Here is a 25,938-nt window from a genome sequence, read left to right as displayed (position 1 = left end):
GTACTTTGCTGTTTAATTTTTGATTTTTCATATACTTGGTGCCTGTTTGTTCAACTAAACTATTCATAGGATCTAATTTCTTCAAGTTTGTTACAGTATTTTATACTCATGATTAAATGTGATTAAAGGAAAACACAAGGAAGACCATATCATCAGTTGTCACATCTCTTATGGTTTTATTCTGAAATTCACCTAAGTCAGATGCTTAGTTCAAAGCTTTTATTTTATAATTTTTAAAAAACTGTATTAGTTGTAGTTGGACACAATACCTTTATTTTTATGTGGTGCCGGGGATCAAGCCCAGGGCCTTGCCCGAGCCAGGCAAGTGCTCCACCACTGAGCCACAACTCCAGCCCCTTGTTTTATAATTTTTAATTCTTTTTTGTGTATGTGATTTTGGGAATGGAACCCAGGGCCTAGTGTGTGCTAGGCAAGCACTGTACCACTGAGCTATATCACTCCATATTAAAAAATTTTTAATTGACACATAATGATTGTATATTATTTATAGGTTACCATGATATTTCAATACATGTATAAAGTGTGAAGTGATCAAATCGGGCTGAATAGCTTATTCATCATCTCAATCATGTATCACTTCTTTGTGTTGGGAACATTCAGAACCTGTTCTTCTAGCCATTGCTTAAAGCTTTTTACATCTTCTTTTCCTAGCAAATCAATGGTGGATAAAGAGAAGATGTCTGTAAGAAACCGGCTATCCAAGTCCAATGAAAACTCTGAGAAAGATGAAGACCAGAAAAACCCTACAAAGGAGTCCCTAGAGACTCATAGAAATGGTGAGGCTTTACATTTTTTGGGATGAATTAATGAAATAATAAATTCAGTGTTCCAGAGTAGGGATTACAATTTTATTTGTTTTTTCTCTATTATAAATGAATATTAATAGTTTTTATATCTGGTAACAAAGAGTCACCTAACCTACTAATAATTATTGGGTATCCTGTTATATGTTGGGGTATAATAGTGAGCAATACTGATGTTTGCCCCTTAGAGCTCCAAGTTAAGTGAATGGCAACCCCCCCCCCCCAAATCACACACATAAGTAGATCATTAAAAATAACTGATACTATCAAAATTACTAATTACTCTCATAATAGATATAATGAGTAAAACTAGTAATTAGCAGAGTACCTAATCTAGGTCTATACTGAGTTATAAATCTTAGGAGTGAGGGAGAAATTAGGAAGTTCTATTTAAAAAAAAAAAAAAAATTTTTTTTTTTTTTTTTTTACTTCTTATATCCAAGTTTGCTAAGTATTTGAATACAAAGAGGAGTATAACACAGTGCTTGTTAAAGTAAAGGCTTATGATTAAGAATGGTAGACTTGTAAATGTAACTCTGATGTCATCTGTTACATCAGGATATTTGTTTTTGCCGTGACATTTGTATAGGTTAGATTTCAACACGGATTTGATATTTGACCCTTGTTTGGTTAACAAATAGGGTGAAACTTTCTGATATTGTCTTTGGCATCTTGAGACATTTTATAAAAGTACATTATTTTGTTTTTCCTATTTTAATTTTCAATATCAGTAGCTGGATTCCACTGGAATGTAAGTGTTGCTGTTTAAGTTGACATAATGAAGTTTAAAAAACATTTTTTACATTTATTTATTTTTATGTGGTGTTGATAATCAAACCAGGGCCTCATACATGCTAGACAAGTGCTCTACCACTGAGCCACAACTTGAGCCCCTTAAATTGCTGCATATTCTAATGTTATATAAAAAATGAAATTTATACAACGAAGGAGGAGTTAATATTGGGGAGAAACATTCTGAAGAAAGACAAATAATGAAGATCATTGAATTGGTAACTTATTTACTCATTCAATTTATATACTTGTTAAATAAAAACCCACTGTAGACAGTAAATGCAGGTCTGTAGGTTATGTTTTCCAAACTCCTCCTTTAGGATCTCAGGAGAAATATACAAACAAAAGATTATAATACATAGCAGGGGTATGGGAGCACGGGTAGGGTAGAGGGAACTTTTGCAGAGGAAGTCAATATTTGAGCTGAGGGTGTAGCTCAGTGCGTGGTAGAGCACTTGTCTAAGTCCAACCATCCTGTGGACATAAAGACTATCTTTAAGTGACACTTCTAGATTACTTCTGTTTCTTCATGGAGAGCAAGGTAAAACTAGGATGAAGGTAGTTTAAGACATAATCATTCAGAGTGTTTTAGAAAATAATCAGAATTGTAAATAAATTTGAACTTCTCTAGGCAATAAAATCCTGTTAGTGCCTACACATTAGCTAATTTGATTCTTGCCACAAGTGGACAAAACATTTGCTGAAAGAACTGAAACTTGAAAAGTGGTAATTAGTTACTGCTTAGGGCTCCTTAGTCATCTTTAAAATTATAGTCACTATAAGTTCCTGACCTATCTTTATTTATTTATTTTTTTAATGCTTCATGAGTGGGATCAGAAGATGTGGGATTTTTTTTTTTAAGTTGTAGATTGACACAATAACTTTATTTTATTTTTATTGACTTTTATGTGGGGTGAGGATCAAATCCAGTGCCTCATACGTGTGAGGCAAGCACTCCACCAATGAGCCACAACCTCAGCCCCAAGATATAGATCACGTGACAGTGTGCACGATGTTTAATTTTTTAAAATGTTAATTTTTTTTAAAGAGAAATGATATTAGTTACCTTGCTTTTCTCACTGGGTTACATACATATGTGTGTGTGTGTGTGTGTGTATTTCTCACTGGGATATAAAGATTAAATATGTTGGGCTGGGGTCGTAACTCCATGGTAGAGCACTTGCCTAGCATGTGTGAGGAACTGGGTTTGATCCTCAGCACCACATAAAAATAAAAAAAGGTATAAAAAAAGATTGCCATCATTAAAAAAAAAAAAGATTAAAAGTGGTGACATATGAAACATAATTTATTTATTTTAAAATCTTTATTTATTATGTGTTGCTAAGGATCAAATCAGGGCCGCATGTGTGAGAGGCAAGTGCTCTACCACTGAGCTACAACCCCAGCCCTATATACTTTATTTTTTAAAAAATGTATCTTTATTGAAGTTGTGCTTCGTGGTGTTTGTAGTTACAAGTACTGTGTTTTCTTTTAGGAGTTGTAGAGTTTCTAGTCTAATTTCTAGGTCTTTGATCCATTTTAAGTTGACTTTTGTGTAGGATGAGAGAGAGATCTAGTCTCATTTGAATAGTTAATTTTTAAAAAGAGGCCACCCTTTCCTCTGACATAGGAATAATGAAGAAAGAGGTTTACAGATAGTGAAAATTAAGAAATATAGAAGACATTTAAGAATTTGGTACCCAGAGTGAAGAACTAAAGGTTACTTAGTAGGGCTGGGACTTAAAGATACAAAAAAAATTTGTTTTGCTTTATTTTTTGTGGTGCTGGGGATTGAACCCAGGGCCTCATACATACTAGGCAAGTGCTCTACTACTCACTGAGCTAGCTATACCCTTAGCTCAAATATTGTCTTCCTCTGCAAAAGTCCCCTCTATCCTACCAGTGCTCCCATATCCCTGCCATGTATTATAATCTTTTGATGTATATTTCTCCTGAGATCCTAAAGGAGGAGTTTGGAAAACTTACCTCAGACCTACATTTACTGCCTTCAATGGGTTTTTGTTTAATGAGCAAGCATATAAATTGAATGAGTAAATAAATTACTAATCCAATAATATTCATTATGTGTCTTTCTTCTGGGTAACTTTGGCAGTAGATCTGATGAGGTAATAGAAGTACAGGATTGTTGTAAGTGAGCATTTCTAGTGAAAATCAACGAAGTAGCTGCCTAACTGGAAAGGTGCAACTCCCTGGTGCAACTATGATAGCATGCAACAGCATGTACTTACTCTCACTTAGCCTATAGCTTAAGTATGTGTGCTATAGTCTACTTTTTTTTTTTTTTTTTTTTTTGGTAAGGTGGTAAAATGTGTAATAGTTTTAGAAAGCTTTTCATTAAAAGTCATTAGAATAGGATTTTTGACACTTCAAGGACTGCATTTTAAACATTTCTGTTAACTGTTACATGTCTTAAAAGTGTTAGTTAACATTCATTCATGAAGATAAATATTGTAGGCCTGATTTCTTAGAAATCAGAGTTAAGGAAATAAACACAAGATTTTGTTTTTTCCTTAGGGATCTATCATTTGGTTCTCTTAAGTTTCAGTTAGAAAATAACTGACTCCTTGTGTTGTTATCAATTAGTGGTATTAGTAGAACCAGGCAGATATAGCAATAATTACATGATTCTCAGTCTTGGCTTATTAGTGTTTATAGTTTTTACATATTGGGGTAGTGCTATGGTTTTATATACATTGTCCCCTTTGACACTGATGTTGGAGGTTAATTCCCATTGTGAAGTTTAAGAGGGTAGAGACTTGATCTATGGTGTTTAGAGCAAGGGCTTTTATGAGCTGATTGGAATTAGATAAGGCTATCAGGGTGGCACCTCCATAACTGAATACTGGTGATTCTAAAAGAAGAGAGTAAAAGACAGATGCACACATGCATACACACATTTGTGCACTCACTCTCTCACCATTGCCTGCAGTGCCTTGGAACTGTTCCAGCAAGAGTGCCAGTGCCAAATGGAACCCCTTGACTTTGTACCCCAGACCCAGGAGCCAAAAGAAATTTTTGTAAGATTTACCTGGTCTGAGGTATTGTGTTATTAGCAACAGACAATGTGCCTTGGCAGCAAGAAAGTATTTTTCTCTTAAGTATTATATGAAGAGTTACTTTTTTTTTTTTTTTTTTGTGGTGCTGGGGATTGATTGAACCCAGGGCCTTATGCATGCGAGGCAAACACTCTACCAACTGAGCTCTATCCCCAGCCCTAAAGAGTTACTTTTGGGTAAAAGAAAATTAATTGGGTTTTTAATATTTTTCTTATTCAATTTTAATGTCATTTTCAGTGGAGTCTTCAGATATTCTTAAGTGTGAACAAACTCTCTTCTCTGTTTCCAGTTCCTATTGCTGCTAGCCAGTTTGTAATAATGGTTATCATGTTATTTATGGATAGGCAGTTTCTTTTTGGAAGTGATGTACAGGTGTGGGAATTTCTTACAACGAATGTTTCATCCTTGTCCCCTTGGTAGTTAAAAAGAGAAGTTTGCATATTCATTTATTTATGAAATACATAGCTTAATATGAAGTGACTGTCTAGTCATAGAACTGAATATAAAGTATATTCTCACAGTTGATAGAAAAATCAAATGAGCTGAACGTGGTGGTACATGCCTATAATCCCAGGGGCATGGGAGGCGGAGGCAGAAGGATTGCAAGTTTAAGGTCATCCTGGGCAACTTAGTGAGACCCTTGCTAAAAAGGGGGCCCAGTGGTAGATTGCATGCTTCTAGACACTCTCAGTTCTGTTTCATTGGCATATGTGTCCATCTTTAAAATTGATAGTGTCTTCCAACTTTGGTTTTCTTCAGGATTCTTCTATTTTGTGTCACTTGATTTTCCAGATGAATTTTAGGATCAGCTTGTCCGTTTCTACAAAGAAGCCAGCTGAAATTTTGATGAGGATTGCTTTCAATCTGTAGATAAATTGGGAAGTATTCCTATCTTAACAAGAATAAGACTTCCAATCAATGAAGATGGTATATCTTTGTGTCCATTAGGTTTTTTAAAAATTCTGTTTTCTTCATGGCATCTTTCATTCACTTCAGATACTATAAAGCTTGATGAAGTAAAATTTTTGGATATAATCTTTGACATCCTTTGCAATCTTTCCCATTTGAGGTATGGCGTTTTTTATAATTCTTGACACTGACAATTTCCCTGAGACTTTGTTTTGAACCATTGTATCTTTTCTTTTTTATACCTTTATTTTATTTATTTACTTTTATTTGGTGCTGAGGATCGAACCCAGTGCCTTCATGTGCTGGGTGAATACTCCACCATTGAGCTACAACCACAGCCCTGAACAATTTTTTCTTTATGATCATTTATGTTCATCGTAAGACTGTATAACAATAACTCCGTCCAATTTACTCTGCAGAAATTACAAGTCAGAAACATCTGTGTGGACTTGTCATCAAATTTCACCGTAGTCCCATTGGTGCCCTCTCCCACTGGCTGTTTTGTTAGATCCCTTCTGTGTTTTAACCTCTAGTATTTTCCATCACTGTTTCTCTGGGCTCTATATTAGATTAAAAACTAACCAATCAACCTACGTTTTCATTTACTACTGTTTCTGCAGATGTGTTTTAGTCTATACATTCCAATTGTTTAAATTTTGTGTTTTAAGAAATCTGGTGCCTTTTCAGATCTGCTTGGTTATGTAGTTTCTTGTTCCTTGTTTATATTTTCAAGTTTCACTTTTATTTCCTTATTATATTAAGCATCTTATTTTATATCCTATAACTAATAATTCTAATATCGTTAGTTTTGAAGCTCTGAGTACCTTGGTTTTGCTTTCTTCTATTTCTCATTTATGTTGCCTGTTTCCTGGTGTAGTTTATGATTTTTAACTACAAGTTTCTTTTTTTCTTGGACCTTTATCTGTTGTAATTCTTAAGAACTCGGTTGATTTAAAATTTTTTTTTTTTTTTTTTTTTTATGAATAATCTTCCAGGGAGGAATTACATTTGCATCTGTCTGGGGATACAATTTGGGTTTACTTTAAAATAAATATACTTCTTGAGGTTTTTCAGGCCACATAGATAATGTGAATTTAGGCTGCAAATCTAGTGAAGAGTAAGGGAAATCCACCCCCCTCCCGCCTCCAACAGCATTAAAAAGAGACAGGCTCATTTCCTTACTGTTCTCTTTGTTGTTTCCACCCTGTATGGTGAGGATGTAGCCGTAGGAGTCCTAAGCTGTAAGGTAGTGTCCTCCAGACTTCCCATTTTGGGCAGGACCTAGACTTCATAAGTAAAAACAGAGGACTGAGTGGCTGCCAGTTCTGAAGCTCAAGATTTGCTAGAAACCTTTGATAAGAATTCTTATGTTTCTCACATATATCCTCTTTTTTTTTTTTTTCATTTGTGAATTTGTGTCAGCTTGGTAATAAGTTTTAAAAGTTTTTTAGTTTTTAATATTTTCATATTATCTTAGTAATCTCAATTGTAGGATCTATTCAGGGAATCTAACATCTCATACTGTCAGAAGTGGATCTACAGCATCATGTGGATAACATAGCTGTCATCACTGTGTATATATTTAGTAGTTTTTTTCATATTTAGTATTATTTTTATGTATAAAGCTCCTTCTACTTATATTGCCCATATTGCATTTTAAAATTTTTATTTGTAAATAGACACAATACCTTTATTTTATTTATTTATCTTTATCTGGCACTAAGGATGGAAGCCAGCGCCTCACACTTGCTGGACTCCATCACTGAGCTACAACCCCAGCTCCCATGCTGTGTTCTTAAGGCTATGCCATGTTTTGTGGTTATACTGTAGTTTATACTATTTGCTTGTCCCTCAGCCTCATAATTTAAATAGTGCTGCTAGACAGCTTGTATTCATGAACTTCAAACTCACTTTTTTCCCTTCCTTTAGGTCGAATTGACATAAAACAGGTGATAGCTAAGAAGAGACAGTTGGCAGCAGAGGCAGAGGTAAGAAACTTCCTCTTTCAGAAACATAAATGCACAGTTTTTTTATAGAGTTTTATTAAGTAACAGTTTTAATGTTAAATTGTTTTAAGCATTATTTGCCTTTTTCATCAGTTGATATTATCTTGCTAAGGAACAGGAAAATAAGATCTGCCACTTTGACCTGTATAAGAATGCATATTGCCCTTTTCTTTCCTGTCCCATCCTTTTTTTTTTTTTTTTAAGATTTTTTTTTTTTAAGAGGGAAAGAGAGAGAGAGAGAAATTTTTTTTAATATTTATTTATTTATTTATTTTTAGTTCTCGGCATACACAACATCTTTGTATGTGGTGCTGAGGATCGAACCCGGGCTGCACACATGCCAGGCGAGCGCGCTACCACTTGAGCCACATCCCCAGCCCCTGTCCCATCCTTTACTGTCATTTTCTGGCTCTAAGTGGCAAATCTTGTTTTTTTTTTTTTTTTTTAATAATTGTAGATGGACAGCATGCCTTAATTTTATTTATTTTTCATGTGATCCTGAGGATCGAACCCAGTGCCTCACACATGCTAGGCAAGTGCTCTACCACTGAGTTACAGCCCCAACCCCAAATCTTGTTTTTTAATAAGCCATGTAAAGGCTGATGTAGTTAAATGTAGGAGTGCTTTATGAAAGTATTTATCATGATTCACAGTAAATAGGCCTCCAATAAATATGGAGTCAACATCTAGAAGTAGATTCTCTGTCAGGGAAGTAGAAATAACAACTCAAAAAATAACAAAGTGGAGCCATATCAAGCAGGGAAAACTATTTCCTAAATCAGAATTCAGTGTACCTTCAGGAAATTCTGGGGTCAAAGAATACTTTAAAAAAAAAATTGTAATTTAATACCATTTGTGCCTGAGTGTAAGTTGACTTCAAATCCAAGACAAACCTTTTCCAATGAGAGAAGTTTGTTAACCAATCTCAGTTCATAATTATTATTATGTAGATAAAATAGACTTATTTTAGTTATTAATTTACTTACATATATATGTGTATGCACATGCCTTTATAACAAATAGTTTAGAAAAATTAAAAATATTACATAAAATAATGTGTATGAGATTATTTATATTCACTCTGATATCAGTGTCTTTATTATCAGGCTGGTTTTTCAGTTATCTCCCAAGGCTAAGGGCATAATCATTTTCCCTTTCATCTCATTTGTTTGAAACATAACACTTTCTTAGTCCAGGGATGATGCTTTCACTAGAAATATTATTACAAGAACCTATTTACCACATGAAGAAATTAACCCCCATCATCCTAGAGGGTATTTGTGATGACTACACTATAACCATTCACCATATTGCTTTATAAAGTGGTATTCAAAAGACATGTTTGCTATATTTGAAATAGTAAGTCTAGACGAAATTAATAAGAGTGTTAAATTTTATTCTTTTTTCCTGATTCCATTAAGTTAACTGTATGAGCCTCTAAAACTAAGGTGAACAAGGTCATTTGTGGAGTATGTATGTCTTTTCTGATTTGGAACTTTGTTGTTATAAGAGACTGTTAAAAGACATGATTGTTAGGCAACTTATTATCTGAGTGATTAATTTGTAATTTTGGCTAAGAATATATTTTATATTTACTAAAAATTAAATATATTTATAAAATATATTTCATAATATAAGTCACATGTGTTCTTTTTCTTTTTTGTGGCACTTGGAATTGAACCAGGACCTTATGCATGCTAGGCAGACATTCTCTACCACTGAGCTATATCCTTAGCTTTTTTTTTTTTTCAATTCAACACCCACACATACACACTCACACATGCACATGCTTATTAGTAACTCACAAAAGCTAAATATTTTAGGGTGCAAAGTGTTCAGACATTCATAATCTGGATGAAACTACAAAGATACAAAAGAATCCAAGCTTCAGCTTCATGTCAGCTGTATCCATAGTCTTATTTTATTTTGAGACAGTCTTGCAAAGTTGCCCCGACGCTGACCTTGAACTTGGCATAGTCATGCCTCAGCCTCCTGAATAGTTGGGATTGCAGGTATATGCCATTGTGTCCAACCCATGTTCTATTTTCGAAGGTTTATTCTTATGAATTTAGTGATTAAAATAAAGAATTTTTGTTTTTATAGTTTCCTAATGTGTTTCTGACTTGTCATTCTTGTAGACAGGACAGACTCCTTGGTGTATGTCTTTTGTTCATTTTCCCCTTCCCATCAAGAACAAATAGTCCTTCCCCCCCCCCACCCAGTGAAAACATTCTTTATTGGTGTACACACATTTCAAACTTTTACACATATCATGCAAAACTGTCTCACACTTGTCTAATTGTTCATTGTGATGATATTTTTTAAAGTTACAGCGACTGTAATAGTAAAAATAATTCAGGAAAATGACTCAGTGAAATGAAAACACTGAAGCACATGTGAAAGTATTCATACATTTTGTATGCTTAATTCTAAGGTAAATCTACTTTGGAAGACTATTATATGCAAAAATGGCAGTTATATTTGTATTGCACTCCATGTAACTGATAAGAAACCAGAAGGAAATCTGAAATAATTTTACAAGATTTGGTTATTTTTCTTTTTAAGAACACATAGTCTTTAAAAAAAAATATATATAATATATATATGTGTGTATATATATATATTATATTTAGTTATAATTGGACACAATACCTTTCTTTTATTTATTTTTTTATGTGGTGCTGAAGATCGAACCTAGCACCTTGCACATGCTAGGCGAGCGCTCTACCGCTGAGCCACAACCCCAGCCTTAAGAACATATAGTCTTATGCTCTATTTGTAAAGATTCAAATAGGCGAAGGATCATTCTGTCCTGTTTGTTTGCTACATGCTTTAAAACTTTAGGCACAGGCAGAGTTTGTGCCTGTGCAGGTAAGTTGGCTCATGGGCTCCATCACTGTGGGTGGGCATCTGCTTGGGAGGGAACTGGGATGTCTCCTAAGTACATCTCTGTGTTAAAATTGACTCCAGAGGAGAGAACCTATACACCAATAACAGTGGAAGAAATTGGGAAATTTATTAAAAAGCAATTCCTCACATCAGGCTCAGATGGAGTTACAGATTAAAAAAATTCTTAAGTAACATGTGGATTCAGAAACTCATGCAAAGAGGCCATTGATCCTGTCATCTTCAAAACAAGATATGTAACCTCGCATTATAAGTGGTGAAATGAGGCACTGCTTGTGTGTCTACTGCCTGGCTTTGAATAATGTACCATAATCTTTCCCTTCAGAAGACCCTCTTTCAGCAATAGCTGTAAAGAATCAAACGGATTTCCAAGCTTGTGGGGCAGATTCTTTCATGGGTTAACGTGGGAGATGATGCTGCCGGCACTTACATTTGGTCTGTGTGAGGTCCTATCTTGCCTTCGCAAAAAAATATGTCAATGCTCCAACCTTTGCTCCAGCCCTGGTGTGGCTGCAGTGCTGCTGGGATAGCTAGGATTATTGCTTCATTGGAAAGAGTTCAGATGTTGCTTCAAGACCACAAACATCAGGACAAATTTTTGAACACTTATCAAGCTTTCAAGTTGCTGAAACGGCATGGAGTTGGATAGTATTATCAAGGCTTGGTGCTCATTCTTTTTTATAATGGATTCAGCAATTTTTTTTGTGGCAGGGAAAGGGGACAGTGCGGGGACTTCCACATCCCATTAAGGTGCATCTGCCTCCTGTGATGTCCATGATGCTTATTTTTTTATTTTTTATTTTTTTAAAAAAAACCTTTAATTCACTTGTTATTTTTGTATGTGGTGCTGAGGATTGAACCCAGGATCTCGCATGTGCGAGGCGAGCGTTCTACCGCTGAGCTACAACCCCAGCCCTCCATGATGCTTATTTGACTGATGATTTTATCTGTGGTGATCTGTTGGGTGCCATCTTGTTTTTTTCCAGTTGATGTTATAAAAACCTACAAAGTCTTAGAGTGATGGGGAATTTTTGTCTTTCTCCAAGGTTTTGTTTTGCTTTCTTTTCTTTTTAATGGGACATGCCGCTCACTGATCTTTTCAGAGGTGCCCATCTGAATTACCACCAGTTCTTCATCCTTTGTGGAATAATCAGTGTCATAGAACCTTGTTAACCATGATTTTTAAAAATATAATGTTTAAGTACCATTTATCAACTGAATAGAGTTATGAAGAATGCAATTTGATCTGCTTCCTAATTGGCCCAAATACAAGTCCAGGCAACAGTGAATTAGGGGAAAAGCTGTTTTCTCTTAAATATCAACAAAAACAGATATCAAGGTTTTAATAGCAAAATAAATATTTTTCCACACAAGGTTATACACGGGTAACGGGAATTGAAATGGGAAGTTGAGGTGGGGGACAAAGAGTAGAAGGGGATGGGAAGAAAGGAAAGAATGGAGTTCCTGCAAGGATCTAAGCTAAAACTTTTTAAAGTGAATAGTCTGCTTAACTGCTTTATGTATTACTGAATAAAACTAGTTTGCTCAGTTAGGAGGAATGGAAGGAAAAAGAATTAAGTGAATAAGGGAAAAGTAGCTGAGGGAAAGGTAGACACTGGTTTAACCATATTATTTGTAACTCATATTGAACAAATGGATGTGAGGGGTGCAAAGTTGTATGAGACTTGTCCCTGCGGTTAAGGGAGGGACTGGCCTGAATATAGGTATGGAGCTGGAAAACCTACACTGTGTCTTGGAAATAGCACTTGATGAGCATCTTTGTCTAGGTTGGGGTACAATGGAAAGAATAATATAATGGGGGAAATTGGGGCTGGATTGTAAAGCATGTTTTCTCTATTTTTGAATCCTTTTATGTATAGTTCTATAACTTTCTTTAACTTCATATCTTTACCAATCAAAATAATGTACAGTTGGCCTTTAATTTCTAGTTCAAATCCATGTTTTTCTACAGTTTTCTAAACATTCCTGCTTGGGATTATTTCCTCTTTATTCTATACTCCTGAGTACGTACTTTGTATCCTTAATATATACTCTGTATTTAATAAAGAGTGCTTTATTCTGAATAAATCACTAAATTGCGTTTGGTGAATTTGTAAGATAATGATTTAGATTTGTTTTAATTGGCAGTTATTTGAAATCTAGTGAGATTAAACATTCTGCCATTGATTTATTTATTTTACTTTTTTGGTGCTGGGAATTTAACCTAGGGCCATATGCATGCTAAACTACAGGGACACCCCACAACTCTGCCATTCTTTATTAATTAGAATGTTTTTTAATCAGATATAGGACCAATATTCTGATGTCTAAGCTCAAGATAACTTATTAAGATAGTTTGGAGACAATGAGATAGGGATTATTGTGATATCTTGGTATTCTAGACTGAGTAAACGGGTAGGTAGGAGAAGGGAAGTCCTGTTATAAGCCAGTCTTCGTACTAGGTGCTTCACAGACATAGCCTTGTGTGTTAGCTTTTCATTGCTCTGACCAAAATACTCAACAAGAACAACTTAGAGGAGAAAAAGTTTATTTTGGCTCCCAGTTTCAGCAATGGTTGACTGACTCCATTGCTCTGGGTCCAAGGTCAGGTGAAACATCATGATGGACGAGAATGGAGGAGGAAAATTGATGTCAGCCAGGAAGCAGAGAGATGGTGAGAAACCAGGGATAAAATATATAATCCCCAGGGCATGCCCTCAGTGACCCACTTCCTCCAGCCACACCTCACCTGGCTACAGTTACCACCAAATAATGTTCACGTTATTAATCCATCAACTAGATTAATCCACTGATTAGTTTCCAGCTCTCATAATGTAATCATTTGCCTCTGCCTTAGCAGGTGTGGTAGACATCTCATGTATTAACTGTAACATCATTTTTTTTTTTAAAGATTCTCTCTCTCTCTCTCTCTCTCTCTTTTTTTTTTTTTTTTTTTGTAGATGGATACAACACAATGCCTTTATTTTTATGTGGTGCTGAGAATCGAACCCGGGTCGCACCTGTGCTAGGCGAGCGCTCTATTGCTGAGCCACAATCCCAGCCCCAAACTGTAACATCTTATTTATTAAATTATCCTAGTTTATAAGAGAGGTCTGTAATTGGTTATATTTTTGTTAGTTTTCTTTTATTGGTTAATATTTACTAGCACAAAATTAATTGAGAAGGCAGGTATGTGAACATTGTTCATAGCCATAAAATTTGCTTGTTTTTGCATATACTAATTTCTTTCTCAATATATTTTTTTTTTAAACAAATGATTTTTGCACTGGAGATGTGGCTCAGTGGTGCTTGCCTAGCATGCATGAAGCCCTGGGTTTAGTCCCCAGAAAGTCAGGAATCTTTGTAGTCACTGGAATTCAGTGTCATGCTCCACCACTTGTCACACATCTTCATTAGTTGGTCGTCTCCTAATATTTAAGGTGAAGCATTGGACTAGCTGTCCACAAGGCCCTCGTTGGCACCAGTGGCTTATGTCACCGTCATGTAACTGACTAAAACTTTTGCTCAGTATTCATTGTTTCTTATTGTAAAAGGACCAGGTAGTCTACAAATCTTATTAGACAACTCTTTTAACTCCACAAACTAGAATTGTCAGATAAAATATACTATGTCAAGTTGAATTTGAATTTTAGACAGTGGCTACTTTTTAAAACCATCATGCATTATTTGAAACATACCTTAGAGTTAACAAATTATTTGTTATTTACTTGAAATTCGGATTTAACTGGGTGCCTGTATTTTTATTTGCTTATTTAGCAATCTCCAAAGTATGACGATTTACATGAATAAAGGAGCCTATAAAGGAAAGGCATAAAGAACATTGTCAAGTGATGAGTAATCTCTTTAGTCAGAAGGGAAGTGGAATGAGGGAGATTATGACATTAGTGGGGTGAAATTAGTGGGGTCATACAAAATTGTGTAATAGGCCTGAGTCATGGTCTTTTGAAATCCTTAGAATTGTGTTTTAACAAGACTTAAAAGTTCTTCGAAGAGCCCAGGAGATTCAAATGATTAAGCTCCAACCAACTTATATTAATAGATAAATTAGCTTTTTTGTTTGTTTGTTTAAATGTTGTGTTAAATTGTTTGTTTTAGTTGCAAATAACAGACCACTAAGGCTTATTTAAGTATAAAAGAAAATGTATTTGAAAGGTACTAAAATATTTTGTAGAAGCCAAGGAGAAGTTGAATACTCAGCTCTGGAAGGGGTAAGTGTTTTAATAGGAAGAGTTTAGATATTTCAAAGCTCAGAAATTCAGATTTATGGAAGAGAATTCCATTTTGGACAGAAGGGCAAGGCCATTTAGCACATTCCTGGCCTGATTGCTGGGTGCCTGTTCTTATCTCTGAAGATGGTTTCTAGAGGAAACTGAGTGTGCTGAGAAGGGCAAAGAGGGTGTCGTTTTTTTTGGTTTTTTTTGTTTTTCTTTTTTTCAGTAGTGTTCATTTCTCAACATGAATTTTTGTAATTTGAGTTTTCTCTCTTTTCCTCTTTACTAGTTGGGAAAGAGGGTGTCTTTACTGTTAGTATTTGTGGAACTTTTATTAACACACAATTTTATAGAGGGACTGTTAAGTCTAATGTGAAAATTAAAGGGATAAAAAATCACTTCCTATTTCTGCTTCTTAAAAGTGTATGATAGTTGAGGCATATTTTGTTTGCTTTTTTAAAATAAATTTTTATTTTTTAATTGTAATTGGCCACAATACCTTCATTTTATTTAATTTTACATGGTTCTGAGGATCGAACCCAGGGCCTCGCACGTGCTAGGCAAGCACTCTACCACTGAGCCATAACCCCAGCCCTGTTGCTTCTTATATAGCATTTCAGGTATTGTTTTTTCACATCAATAGTCTATGCTAGTGCTCAGCCATTAAATGAGCAAATTGTAACAATAAGAACCAAACCCAGATGCCAGACCCAGATGGCATGTCTGCAAATGAGGGCTTCTCCAAGTTTTATCACTTTTTTTTTTTTTTTTGGAACTAGCATTTACCAAGGGGTGCTATACTACTGAGCTATATCCCCAGCACCTATTTTTTATTTTTTATTTTGAGCCAGGGTCTTAACCGAGGTGCTGAGGGCCTTGCTAAGCTGGCCTTGAACTTGTTATCCTCTTATATCAGCCTCCCAAGTTGCTGGAATTACAGGTGTGCACCACTGCAACAAGCCTCTTTTAACAACCTCTTCTAGAAAAGGTTTTGAATAATGCTGATCTGTTTGATTTATTGGCAGACTGCTGAAGATACAAGTATTTTTTACCCAGAAATTCTTATTATTGAATAAATTAAAAGTTAGGTTTTGCTATAATAATAATAACACAAGTATATTCACCTCTTCTATAAACCTCTTCAGAGGTAGGAAGTTCAGAGGTACATGGTCTGTAGGGACCCTGGCTCCTTCCTGCTCCCTATCTCACTATGGGTAGGCTGTCATCCTCCTCCTGCAAATGACTGCAGCCATCTCACCTGAGTTGGGGAAGAAGAAGGACCAGGAAAGGTACCAGCTATCTTAAGGAAGTTTTCTGGAGATTTTAACAAAAGAATTCCTCCTGTATTCTCATTGGTATCTTATTCTGGGTAGTGATAAGCCTGCAATTAAAACCAGGAATTTTAGGACTATGGAAGAGAACATGGGATGAGAAGATGGATGGCTAACAGTGTCTGTTACAGCTGTCCATTTTACTTTGATCTTTTTTTTTTGGTGGGGGGTACCAGGGATTGAATTCAGGGTCACTCGACCACTGAGCTACATCCCCAGCCGTATTTTGTATTTTATTTAGAGACAGGGTCTCACTGAGTTGCTTACCGTCTCACTTTTGCTGAGGCTTTCTGAACTTGCAATCCTCCTGTCTTAGCCTCCTGAGCCCCTGGGATTACAGACTACATCTCACCTTCTTGAGGCTATGCAAATATAACTACATTCTTATAATATTTCCTGTTCCTGCTTTACTTAAATGCATTGATATATGAGTCTGTATTCTATTTTGGAGCTTTTTGGGAAAGTCAGCTCGTTATTCTTTATGATTTTATCACTTGAAAAAGTTAGGTTCCTGCCTTGTTGCTCTTACGAGCAGCCCAGTTTCTTTGTCAAGCACTATGTTAGACCTTGGATTTGTCCTCATGCTGACCAAGAATACTATGCAAAAAAAAGTGGTTGATGAAGAACAATGACTGAACTAGTTACCTTAAAATTATTCTTTGAAAGTTAAAAAATGATATGAAAGCAATTTTGGTGTTCATGATAAACACTTAACATAATTTTAGAGCTGTTGAAAACCTTACAGATGATTGCTCCTCTATTTTATGGTTAATGTGAATCTAGAATATCTAAACTGATTAAGTGATGATAATCTGCATATCACTGATTGAGGAATACTCCCTTCCAAATTGCTTACTTAATATCTCTTCAATTAGAACACATATATTATACACTGTGAGGAAGGCACTGTGTTGTGTGGTTCAGCTAGAAATTTTTTTTAATAGATGGACATAATACCTTTATTTATTAATTTGTTAATTGTAGGTGGACACAATACCTTTATTTTTATTTATTCATATGTGGTGCTGAGCATTGAATCCAGCACCTCACACACACTAGGCAGTGCCTCACACATGCTAGGCAAGTGCTCTACCACTGAGCCACAACCCTAGCCCAGCAGGAAACTTTTCTTTCTTCATGCCACACAAAAATCAGGGGCATCTTAGATTAGATAAAATACATTCTTTGGGAAAAAAATGCCCAAGATTTAAGAGTTTGTTTTACTGCTGTGCTATCATACAACATGTGATAGATTTATGTAATATTTATGTAATATTGCTTTAAGAGCAGGGGGAACATGTTTACTTACATAGTCCCCCAATATAGAAGTAGGGGCAGTGGATATAGCTCAGTTGGTAGAGTGCTTGCCTCGCATGCACAAGGCCCTGGGTTCAATCCCCAGCACCACAAAAAACAAAAACTGTACAAAACAAATATAGAAGTAGTATAGGCTCATTGCAGAAAAAATCATTTCAAAAAAGTGTGGGTGCTGGGGTTGTGGCTCAGTGGTAGAGCATTTGCCTAGCATGTGTGAGGCTCTGGGTTTTATCCCCAGCATAACATAAAACTAAATAAACAAAATAAAGGTATTGGATATTGTGTCCATCTGCAATTAAAAAAAGAAAATAGTTACTACTTCAATGCCCATCCCCACCAGGAGACAATATTTTGGTTCATTTCCTCCTGATAATTCATTTTCCTTTTTCTGTCATAACATATGGATCTGTGTAGATATACATTGGCACATGTATGTATGTATAAGTATGTCAGCAAAGCTAGATTGAATATATATATGCTTAGTTTGTATATTTTCCTTTTCTTTCTTTCTTTCTTTCTTTCTTTCTTTCCTTCCTTCCTTCCTTTGTTCGTTCCTTCCTTTCTTTTCTTTTCTTTTTTTTTGGTACTGGTGATTAAACTCAGGGGCACTTAACTTGCTATGTTGCCCAGTCTGGTTTTGAAGTGCTCCACTACTTAGCCTCCCAAGTAGCTGGGATTATAGGTGTGCTAATGCAAAGGGCTTATAATTATATAATTCAGGGACCTAATTTTATTGCTGGTTTATCCTGAACCATTAGCCTCTTGTATCAAGGGGTTATGTAATAGTTATTTTCGGGATAATTTCCAAGCACTTTGTTGAAAAAATAGGAGTTTATTACAATGCACTGCTTAGTATAAACCATTTCTATAATGATGTTTTCAAATGAAATGTCTGCAGTAGAACTGAGCTAAACAAGACTGTACCTTTTTTAAAAAATATTTTTTTACTTGTAGATGGACATAATACCTTTATTTTTTATTTGTATATAGTCCTGAGGATCGAACCCAGGGCCTCACATGTACAAGGCAAGCATTCAGCCACTGAGCCACAAGCCAAGCCCAAGACTATACTTTTTATTAGATATCTGACCATTTTCACGTTAGGTATATCAGTGATTTTTTTTTTCTCTTAGCTGTTTATTTTTGTTTTTTGGGTTTGTGGTACTAATTGCATGGAACCTATTTCAGATTGTACAGCTGAAGCAATATGGTGTCATATGAACTGTGGGGTGATACAGACCTGGGTTCTGATCCCTGTTCTACAGCTTACTAGATCTCTACTTGACTTTTTTAAGCCTGGGTCCCCCATGCGTAAAATAGGAATTATAATGGTTACTCAAATTAAGACTAGAAATAACACATAAGAGCCCCTTAACAGAGATCAAGAATATAGCAATCATCCAATAAAAAATGATAGCTGTTAATGAGCAATAACAGTGATGATTTTTAGTACTTTTCTTAGCTTCTCGAAAGAAATCAAGACTAGATAGCTTTTAAAATAACTACTATCTGGGCTAGGGTTGTGGCTCAAGGTAGAGTGCTCACCTAGCCCGCCTGAGGCACTAGATTTGATCCTCAGAACCACATAAAAATGAAATAAAGATATTTGTGTCCACCAACTAAAAAATAAATATATTTTTTCAAATAACTACTTTCTGTGTACTTTATACTAAAAATTGAATTAAGCCAGCAAAGGAGTAAGTAGGAATTTTGCTGCCAGGTTGGTTCTAAAAACTGTTTAGAAATTACAAAGTCACCTGCCAATTCCTTTGCTGATTGCTGGACATACAGTTCACAAAAATATGTATTTAAGTCAGTTGGGGAGACAAATAGGAAGAGGCCCAAAAGTAGAAATATACAGAATTTTAAACGGTATTCAGAAAAATGAAAATAATGATATGTGAGAAGAAAGAACAATATAAAGAACTTCAGAGTGAATCATCAGGGGAGAACTTTCTGAGCCATCAGCATAGAATAAGACCTAAAACCTTGTGTTAACTGTGCCCTTGTGCTACTAGTTTTGCCCAGAAAGGTCAGGTTTCTGGTTCCCAGCCATAGTAAGGTTGAAAGGTTCTCTGTGCAAAGCCAGGCAGTGAGTCAAAAAATTCAAAGGCTAGTAATATGACCGTGTGGAGTCATATTAAAGAAATTGTGATCAAGTAACCTAATTTTTTTGAGAAACTGAAAATTCTATTATGTATTTCTCTCTCAGCCTACTTTTAAATTTTTCATGCCTCTGTACCTTTGAAAGGGTTATTTTATTTATCTATAAATGACCTGCCCTTTTCTTACTTTAAGACTCAGTCCAAAGAAATCTCTGCTTGGAAGTCTTTTTAGAAGGACTTATCTTTCTAAATTGCACATCCAGGACATGTTTATAAGTGTGCTTAAAATGTCACTGGCTTGCAGTTGTCCTCAAGATAAAGTTAAAAATTCTTAAAATGGCAAAAAAGTCTGTTGTAGTCTAGTCCCGTCTTTTTTTCCCAGTCTTCTCTCTGATCACTGGTATCTTTATTATGTATTCTTACCATAGGGTCTTTGCTTCATGGTTGTCATTCCCTCTTATCATAAAGGCTATCTAGTTCATCTGCTTATTTAAAATAAAATGTTTTGGACTGAGGGTATAGTTCAGTGGTGGTTCACTTGCCTCCCATGTGTGAGGCCCTGGGTTTGATCTCTAGCACTGGAAAAATAAAAAATCAGCTTTCTTTAAACTCTAAATAGTGATTCTGTTTACAAGATTATCTAAGCACCACCTTTTCTAATTTCTAGTTAACTCTCTTCCTTCCTCCATCTTGGTACTGGGGCTATCATGGTCTATTGACTGAAAGAAATAAATAGGACTAGATAAGAGTTCAGTAAATCAGAAAGCCTATAACCTCATCCTTTTTAGATTACTTGTATTAGACATTGCTCAGATTTATTGAGATCACTTTTGGTGGCGGGGTGGGCAGTGGATTACCAGGGATTCAGAAGCCCTTGACCACTGAGCCACATCCCCAACCCTTTTTTTTTTTTTTTTGTATTTTTAAAAATTTTGACACAGGGTCTCAATGAGTTGCTTAGAGCCTTGCTAAATTTGCTGAGGCTGCTGTGAACTTGCAGTCCTCCTGTCTCAGCCTCCTGTGCTGCTGGGATTACGGGCATGCGCCAACATGCCCATCTTGTGATCACATACTGAAGTTTTAATTAACAAATTTCATGTGACTGAACTTAGAAGAAGGCAAAATGGACACTGCTTGTACTGTATTGTTCTGCATTCCATCCTACAAAGTGAGTGACAGTAACAAGCAGTGACTCTTTATTACCTTCACTACTAGGCTCTAAGGATTAAGGAAATATAATGGTGTCCTCAGCCATAAAGATATTTCTGGTTGTCGCTTTGGCAGCATCTTTTACCAACTTTTAGTTCCTCAGAGAAAGAGAAGAAAGGCCTTAAGAAATGAGCAGTAGGCACCTAATTATACAGGAATGTGGTAGATTTAAATGGTCATCTTGCATTTCTGAACTACCTACCAGTAAATTTTACTGCAGGAAGAAAAGGACAAGAATTAATCCTGGTAAAAGAGAAACCTTACAAGCTCAGCCTAGCTAAGAGAGATCATTGTCTGAGGTGTTGGGTGTGAGGGTGTGAAAGAAACGTACAAGGACACTTGAAACCTTCCTCCTTCCATCAGTCCTCACACTACCCAGTGATTTCTTCTCTTCTGTATTCTGTCTTCTTTTTGTTTTCCTGTCACTCTGAACTGTCCTTTCTTTGTGGCATTCACTGCACCATTAGTCCTTTATTTAATTTCTCTCCTCATTGTTAGATCAGAGCAAAGGGTGTAATTCATCTGAGTGTAATGGTGAGCTAACATAAATATGTTCACATACATGTACATGTATTGTGGTTAGAAAAATACATAGTTTGGAGTTAGGAATGAGCATCATGTAAATGTAGATATGATGTAGAATGACATGCTATGAAATATAAATGGTGAGTACTTGGGGTAAAGGGATTGCTTTAGAAGAAAGACTTAAATTTATGGTAATTATGTAATGGGGCTACAATATAAAAACTTTGTTTTCTAAATAAGAATGTGAAGAGAAAGGAATAGCCTCATTTTCTTCATTCTGTAATTTCGGTTTTGTGTATCATTTGTAGGATTTTATTTAGTATCTTTGGTATCTTAATTTGTGCTCAAAAGGAGAATATACTTAACAAAGAGTGTAAAATCACTGTATTGCTTTTTCAGTAGACATTTCTGGAACTACAAGTCAGTTATAGAAATTATTTTTCTGCTTTGACTCCTGTGAATTCATTTACTTAGTATGTCTTTCTCCTGAACCAGCTCTGTTTAAGAGAGCCCTTTAGAAAAACATTAATAACCCACATGTATATGTTAGTTTCTTATTTTTCTTCATGTGTATTAAAATTCTAGGAATTAAAGCCACTTTTTATGAAGGAAGTTGGCAGTCACTTTGATGATTTTGTGACCAATCTCATTGAAAAATCTGCATCGTTAGACAATGGTGGCTGCGCCCTCACAACTTTTTCCATTCTTGAAGAAATGAAAAACAACCACAGAGCTAAGTAAGTGTTAGTTATTTTCTTTGAATGCAGATATCTACTCTGGCGAATCTCAGTGGTCAGAGTATAGACTGCAGTAAAAACGCCTGGATTCATGCCCTGCCATCACTTCAATTGACTCTATGTAGCATTGGGTACATTACTTAATCCCTTGAAGGGCAGGTTTTTCCTTCTTAGGGTGTGAATTATAACACATACATACCTGAAGACTACTGACTAATAATAGTTGAGTGCTCTACATGGAATAACTTATTTAAACCGAATAGTGTCCCTCTGAATAGATATTATAACTGTCTGCATATTACAACTTAGGAAACTGAAGCACAAAGCACTTAAATGATATTCAAGATTAAACAGCAGGGATTCGACCCATAGTCTGCACCAGTCCTTGCTCTTAACCACATTATTTCATGCCTTGCCATTGTACTCTATACAATATGTCTTTATGGGGCTGGGGCTATAGCTCAGTGGCAGAGCACTTGCCTAGCATGTGTGAGACACTGGGTTCGATCCTCAGCACCATGTATAAACATATAAAATAAACATATGTTGTTCATTGAAATTGGGAAGACAAACTAGTAACAATATCTGACCTGGAGTAAAGTATGGCTGCAGGCCTGTCCCTGATCTCAAAGACTCTCTAGAAACAGGAAGAATGGTTGCCAACCTGTGCTGCAGAGAATGCTTTTCCACAGGGGCTGGGTGCTGCACTTAGGTGTGTCTGACATCTCTCCCAACCTAAACAGTTACGCATGTACCCACCTTCACAAATTGTTCCGTAGGAGTAACTGAGATAACATGCACAGAATCTTTAACACAGTACCCAGATCACAGTGAAGGGTAATTAATGTTGGTTGTTGTAGTTAATATCATTTCTCTTGTCCATGGGATTATGTTTCTTATAATATTTGGATTACTTATTTTATTGTATTTTTTGCTTTTTCCAGAGATTTCAGAGCACCTCCAGAACAAGGAAAAATTTTTATTGCAAGGAGATCACTTTTAGAGTGAGTAGTTTTTGCTTTTGTTAATCATTAGTTTGAATTTTCTAAAAAGCTGCCCTGAGTGAGTCTCCTGATTGTAGATTGCTTAATCTATAAATATTTAATGAGTCTTTCTATATCCATATAAGTCATTAGTTTTGATTCTTCTCTTTGTACATTGGGTTCTCTTCCTCCTTCTTGCTGATCTTCTGGTTTTGGATCTAGTTTCACAAGGACAAGGGATAGAGTGACAAGTTTTGTAATGTAGGTAGACTTTTAGATTTGGACTTAAATGCCTCCACTCTTTTTTGCTGGAAGACTTGGTAATTTTCTCATTTATTTTAAAACTTTGATTGCCTAATGCCTTTAAAATAGAATCTATACCATGTAAATTCATTATGGTGACTTCATTTGTGAACTGAAAATTAAAGGTGCATTTTGAGTAGGTGATGAATATTTTTCTTTTATGCTGAGTATATTGTTTACTCATTCAGTAATAGCAAATATAATACTGCTGAAATTAAAATACTGCTGAAATTTAATCTGTGTAGATCATTGAGATAGTTATTTTGTTAAAAAATTATGTTAAGTGTTTTAACCTGCCTGTCTTTAAAAATGCACTGTGTTAATAAGCCTTTTATAGTGTCAAATACCTGAGAAAAACAGCTTAGAGGAGGAAAGATTTATTTTGGCTCACGGTTTCAGAGGTGCCAGTGCATTGCTGGCTGGCTCCAAGACAGGAACGTCAATGTGGAAGGGCACGGCAAAGCAAAGCTGCTCCTCTCATGACAGTTGGGAAGCAGAGGGAGAATGAGGAAGAGGCCCGGGACAAGACATACCCTTTTAGGGCATGCCCCTAGTGACCTACTTTCTCCAACTAGGTCCCACTGCCTAAATTTTCCACCACTTTCCAATAATACCATCAGATATGTATCCTTCTAATGGATTAATCTACTGATAAGGTCAGAGCCCTCATGATTCAATTACTTCCCAGAATCCTCACCTCTGAATAGGGTGTATTGGGGACCAAGCCTTCAACACATGAGTCTTTAGGGTATACTTCATATCTAAACAATAACATGTACCTTACACTCATCAAAATTTACTTTATGGGGCAGAGGTACATGCCAGTAATCCCAGTTACTCGAGAGACTAAGGCAGGAGCAAGAAAGGTTTGAAGACAGAGTGGGCAACTTAGGGAGACCTTGTCTCAGAATAAATAAATAAGGGTTGGTGATGTAACTCAGTGGTAAAGCACTACCCATGTGTTCAATCCCCATTGCTGGAGGGGAAAAATCATGAACCAAATTGATCTGTACCTTTTAACTTCAACAAGAAGGCTAGAGTTTTTTTAAACATGTAATGAAAAATTCAATTTCAGTGGGTTTTGTGACATGATGATTTGACAAGATTGATCTTTTAAATGATATCTGGGGGAGCTGGGCGCAGTGGTGCACACCTGTAATCCCAGCGGCTTGGGAGGCTGAGACAGGAGAATCATGAGTTCAAAGCCATCCTCAGCAATTTAGTGAGGCCCTAAGCAACTTGGTGAGATCCTGTCTCTAAATAAAATACAAAAATGGGCTGGGGATGTGACTCAGTGATCAAGTACCACTGAGTTCAATCCTCTGTGTCAAAAAAAGAAAAAATTATATCTAGGGGGAAATACAGGCTTTTCACGTAAAGGGAAAATAAAATGATTGCTTTGAACATTGTAATTATGATTTTAATGTTAGGATTGTATGTTCTCTATGGGAAAAAAAATAAAATGCACCTTAACAAAAAAGAATGTTAACCAAGGAAATAGAATACATTTTCCATGGCTCAGGTGGATTTTTATTAGAATTTGAAGATCCTTATTCTAGAGATTTAATAGTATTTAGATTTCTCTAAAAGTCAGTAGAGAAAGGTTAACTTGCCACTTTCTATAAATAAGGTTAAATGCTTGCTTTTAGTCAGATATAAAAGGTATTTACTGGGGATAAGTCATCTAGAAGGTATTGCCATTTTAAAAGAAAAAGTTTTAAATATTAGTGAAGAGAAAGGGTGAAGCGTCTGTTAAGTGATTAAGTGTCATGAATGTGCAGGTGGTCGGTGGTCAGCAGCAGCAGCAGCAAAGGAGCTCAGATGTGTCAGGTTGAACATCCGGAATAGGTATATAGCTGAGTGTGGGGAGCTAAGTGTAGTTGTTTCCAAATTCCCCATTTTCAGTGAATGGACTCTGCTTATAATGGAAAACAGTCATTTCTGGTGGGTGTTGTGGAATGCAGACCATTTGTTTAAAGATTTGGCATCATGTTGCTTTCTAGAAGGCAATATAATTTTATTGGAAAGAAAGGTTGAGAATCCATTATAGTTTTACCTTGGTCTGATCATTCATTGTCTCTGTACTGTACTTCAGGATTAATATTTTGAGGTATTTTTGAAAGGTGAATTAAGTGTCTTCTAAACCTACTTTAAAAGAAAAGTCTTTACTATGTGGTATTTTAAAATTAGGTACAGATTTCTAATTTGATTTGTTTGAACTACACTTACAGTGAGCTGTTTGAAGTGGACCACATCAGAACAATATATCACATGTTTATTGCCCTCCTCATTCTTTTTATCCTCAGCACACTTGTGGTAGATTACATCGATGAAGGAAGGTAAGAGAAGAAAGTTGCTAGTTGATGTATGAGAAGTTGGGAGTTATCACTATATTTTAGTAAAGGATAGTTTGGCTAAAAAGAGGATGATATTCCTTTCTCCTGAAAAGTATAACTAAAGAGAAGGTTGGAAGTTTCTTTGCTTTTATTTTAAAAGTACTCAATTTTAATAGACCACGATCAATAATTACTAGACAACTTTCCCTGGGGATTGGGATATAACTCGGTTGGTAGAGTGCCTGCCTCACATGCACAAACTCTGGGTTCAATCCCCGGCACCACCACCAAAAAAAGAAAAAGAAAAAAAGGACTAGGCAACTTTCCCAAACAGGAGGAGATTTT

At 35.8% G+C, this 25,938-nt stretch overlaps 1 protein-coding gene across 1 annotated transcript in view; it reads left to right on the top strand.

Annotated features, from left to right (window-relative positions):
• Positions 1-25,938, top strand: part of Soat1 (sterol O-acyltransferase 1) — a 54,253-nt gene that overhangs the window by 14,846 nt on the left and 13,469 nt on the right. Inside the window, exons 2-6 of the mRNA XM_046430063.2 lie at positions 673-797; positions 7,532-7,590; positions 21,820-21,971; positions 22,916-22,975; positions 25,489-25,596. Of these exons, the coding sequence (XP_046286019.1) occupies positions 680-797; positions 7,532-7,590; positions 21,820-21,971; positions 22,916-22,975; positions 25,489-25,596 (497 nt within the window). The 5' untranslated portion in view covers positions 673-679. The remainder of the gene's footprint in view (positions 1-672; positions 798-7,531; positions 7,591-21,819; positions 21,972-22,915; positions 22,976-25,488; positions 25,597-25,938) is intronic.

Source organism: Marmota monax, unplaced genomic scaffold, assembly GCF_021218885.2.
Source record: "Marmota monax isolate L192 unplaced genomic scaffold, Marmota_monax_Labrador192_F-V1.1 WCK01_AAM20220418_F8-fsc00055, whole genome shotgun sequence".
NCBI classification, from domain to species: Eukaryota; Metazoa; Chordata; class Mammalia; order Rodentia; family Sciuridae; genus Marmota; species Marmota monax.
Note: the sequence above shows the minus strand (reverse complement) of the source record. Positions and strands in the feature narration are given on the sequence as shown.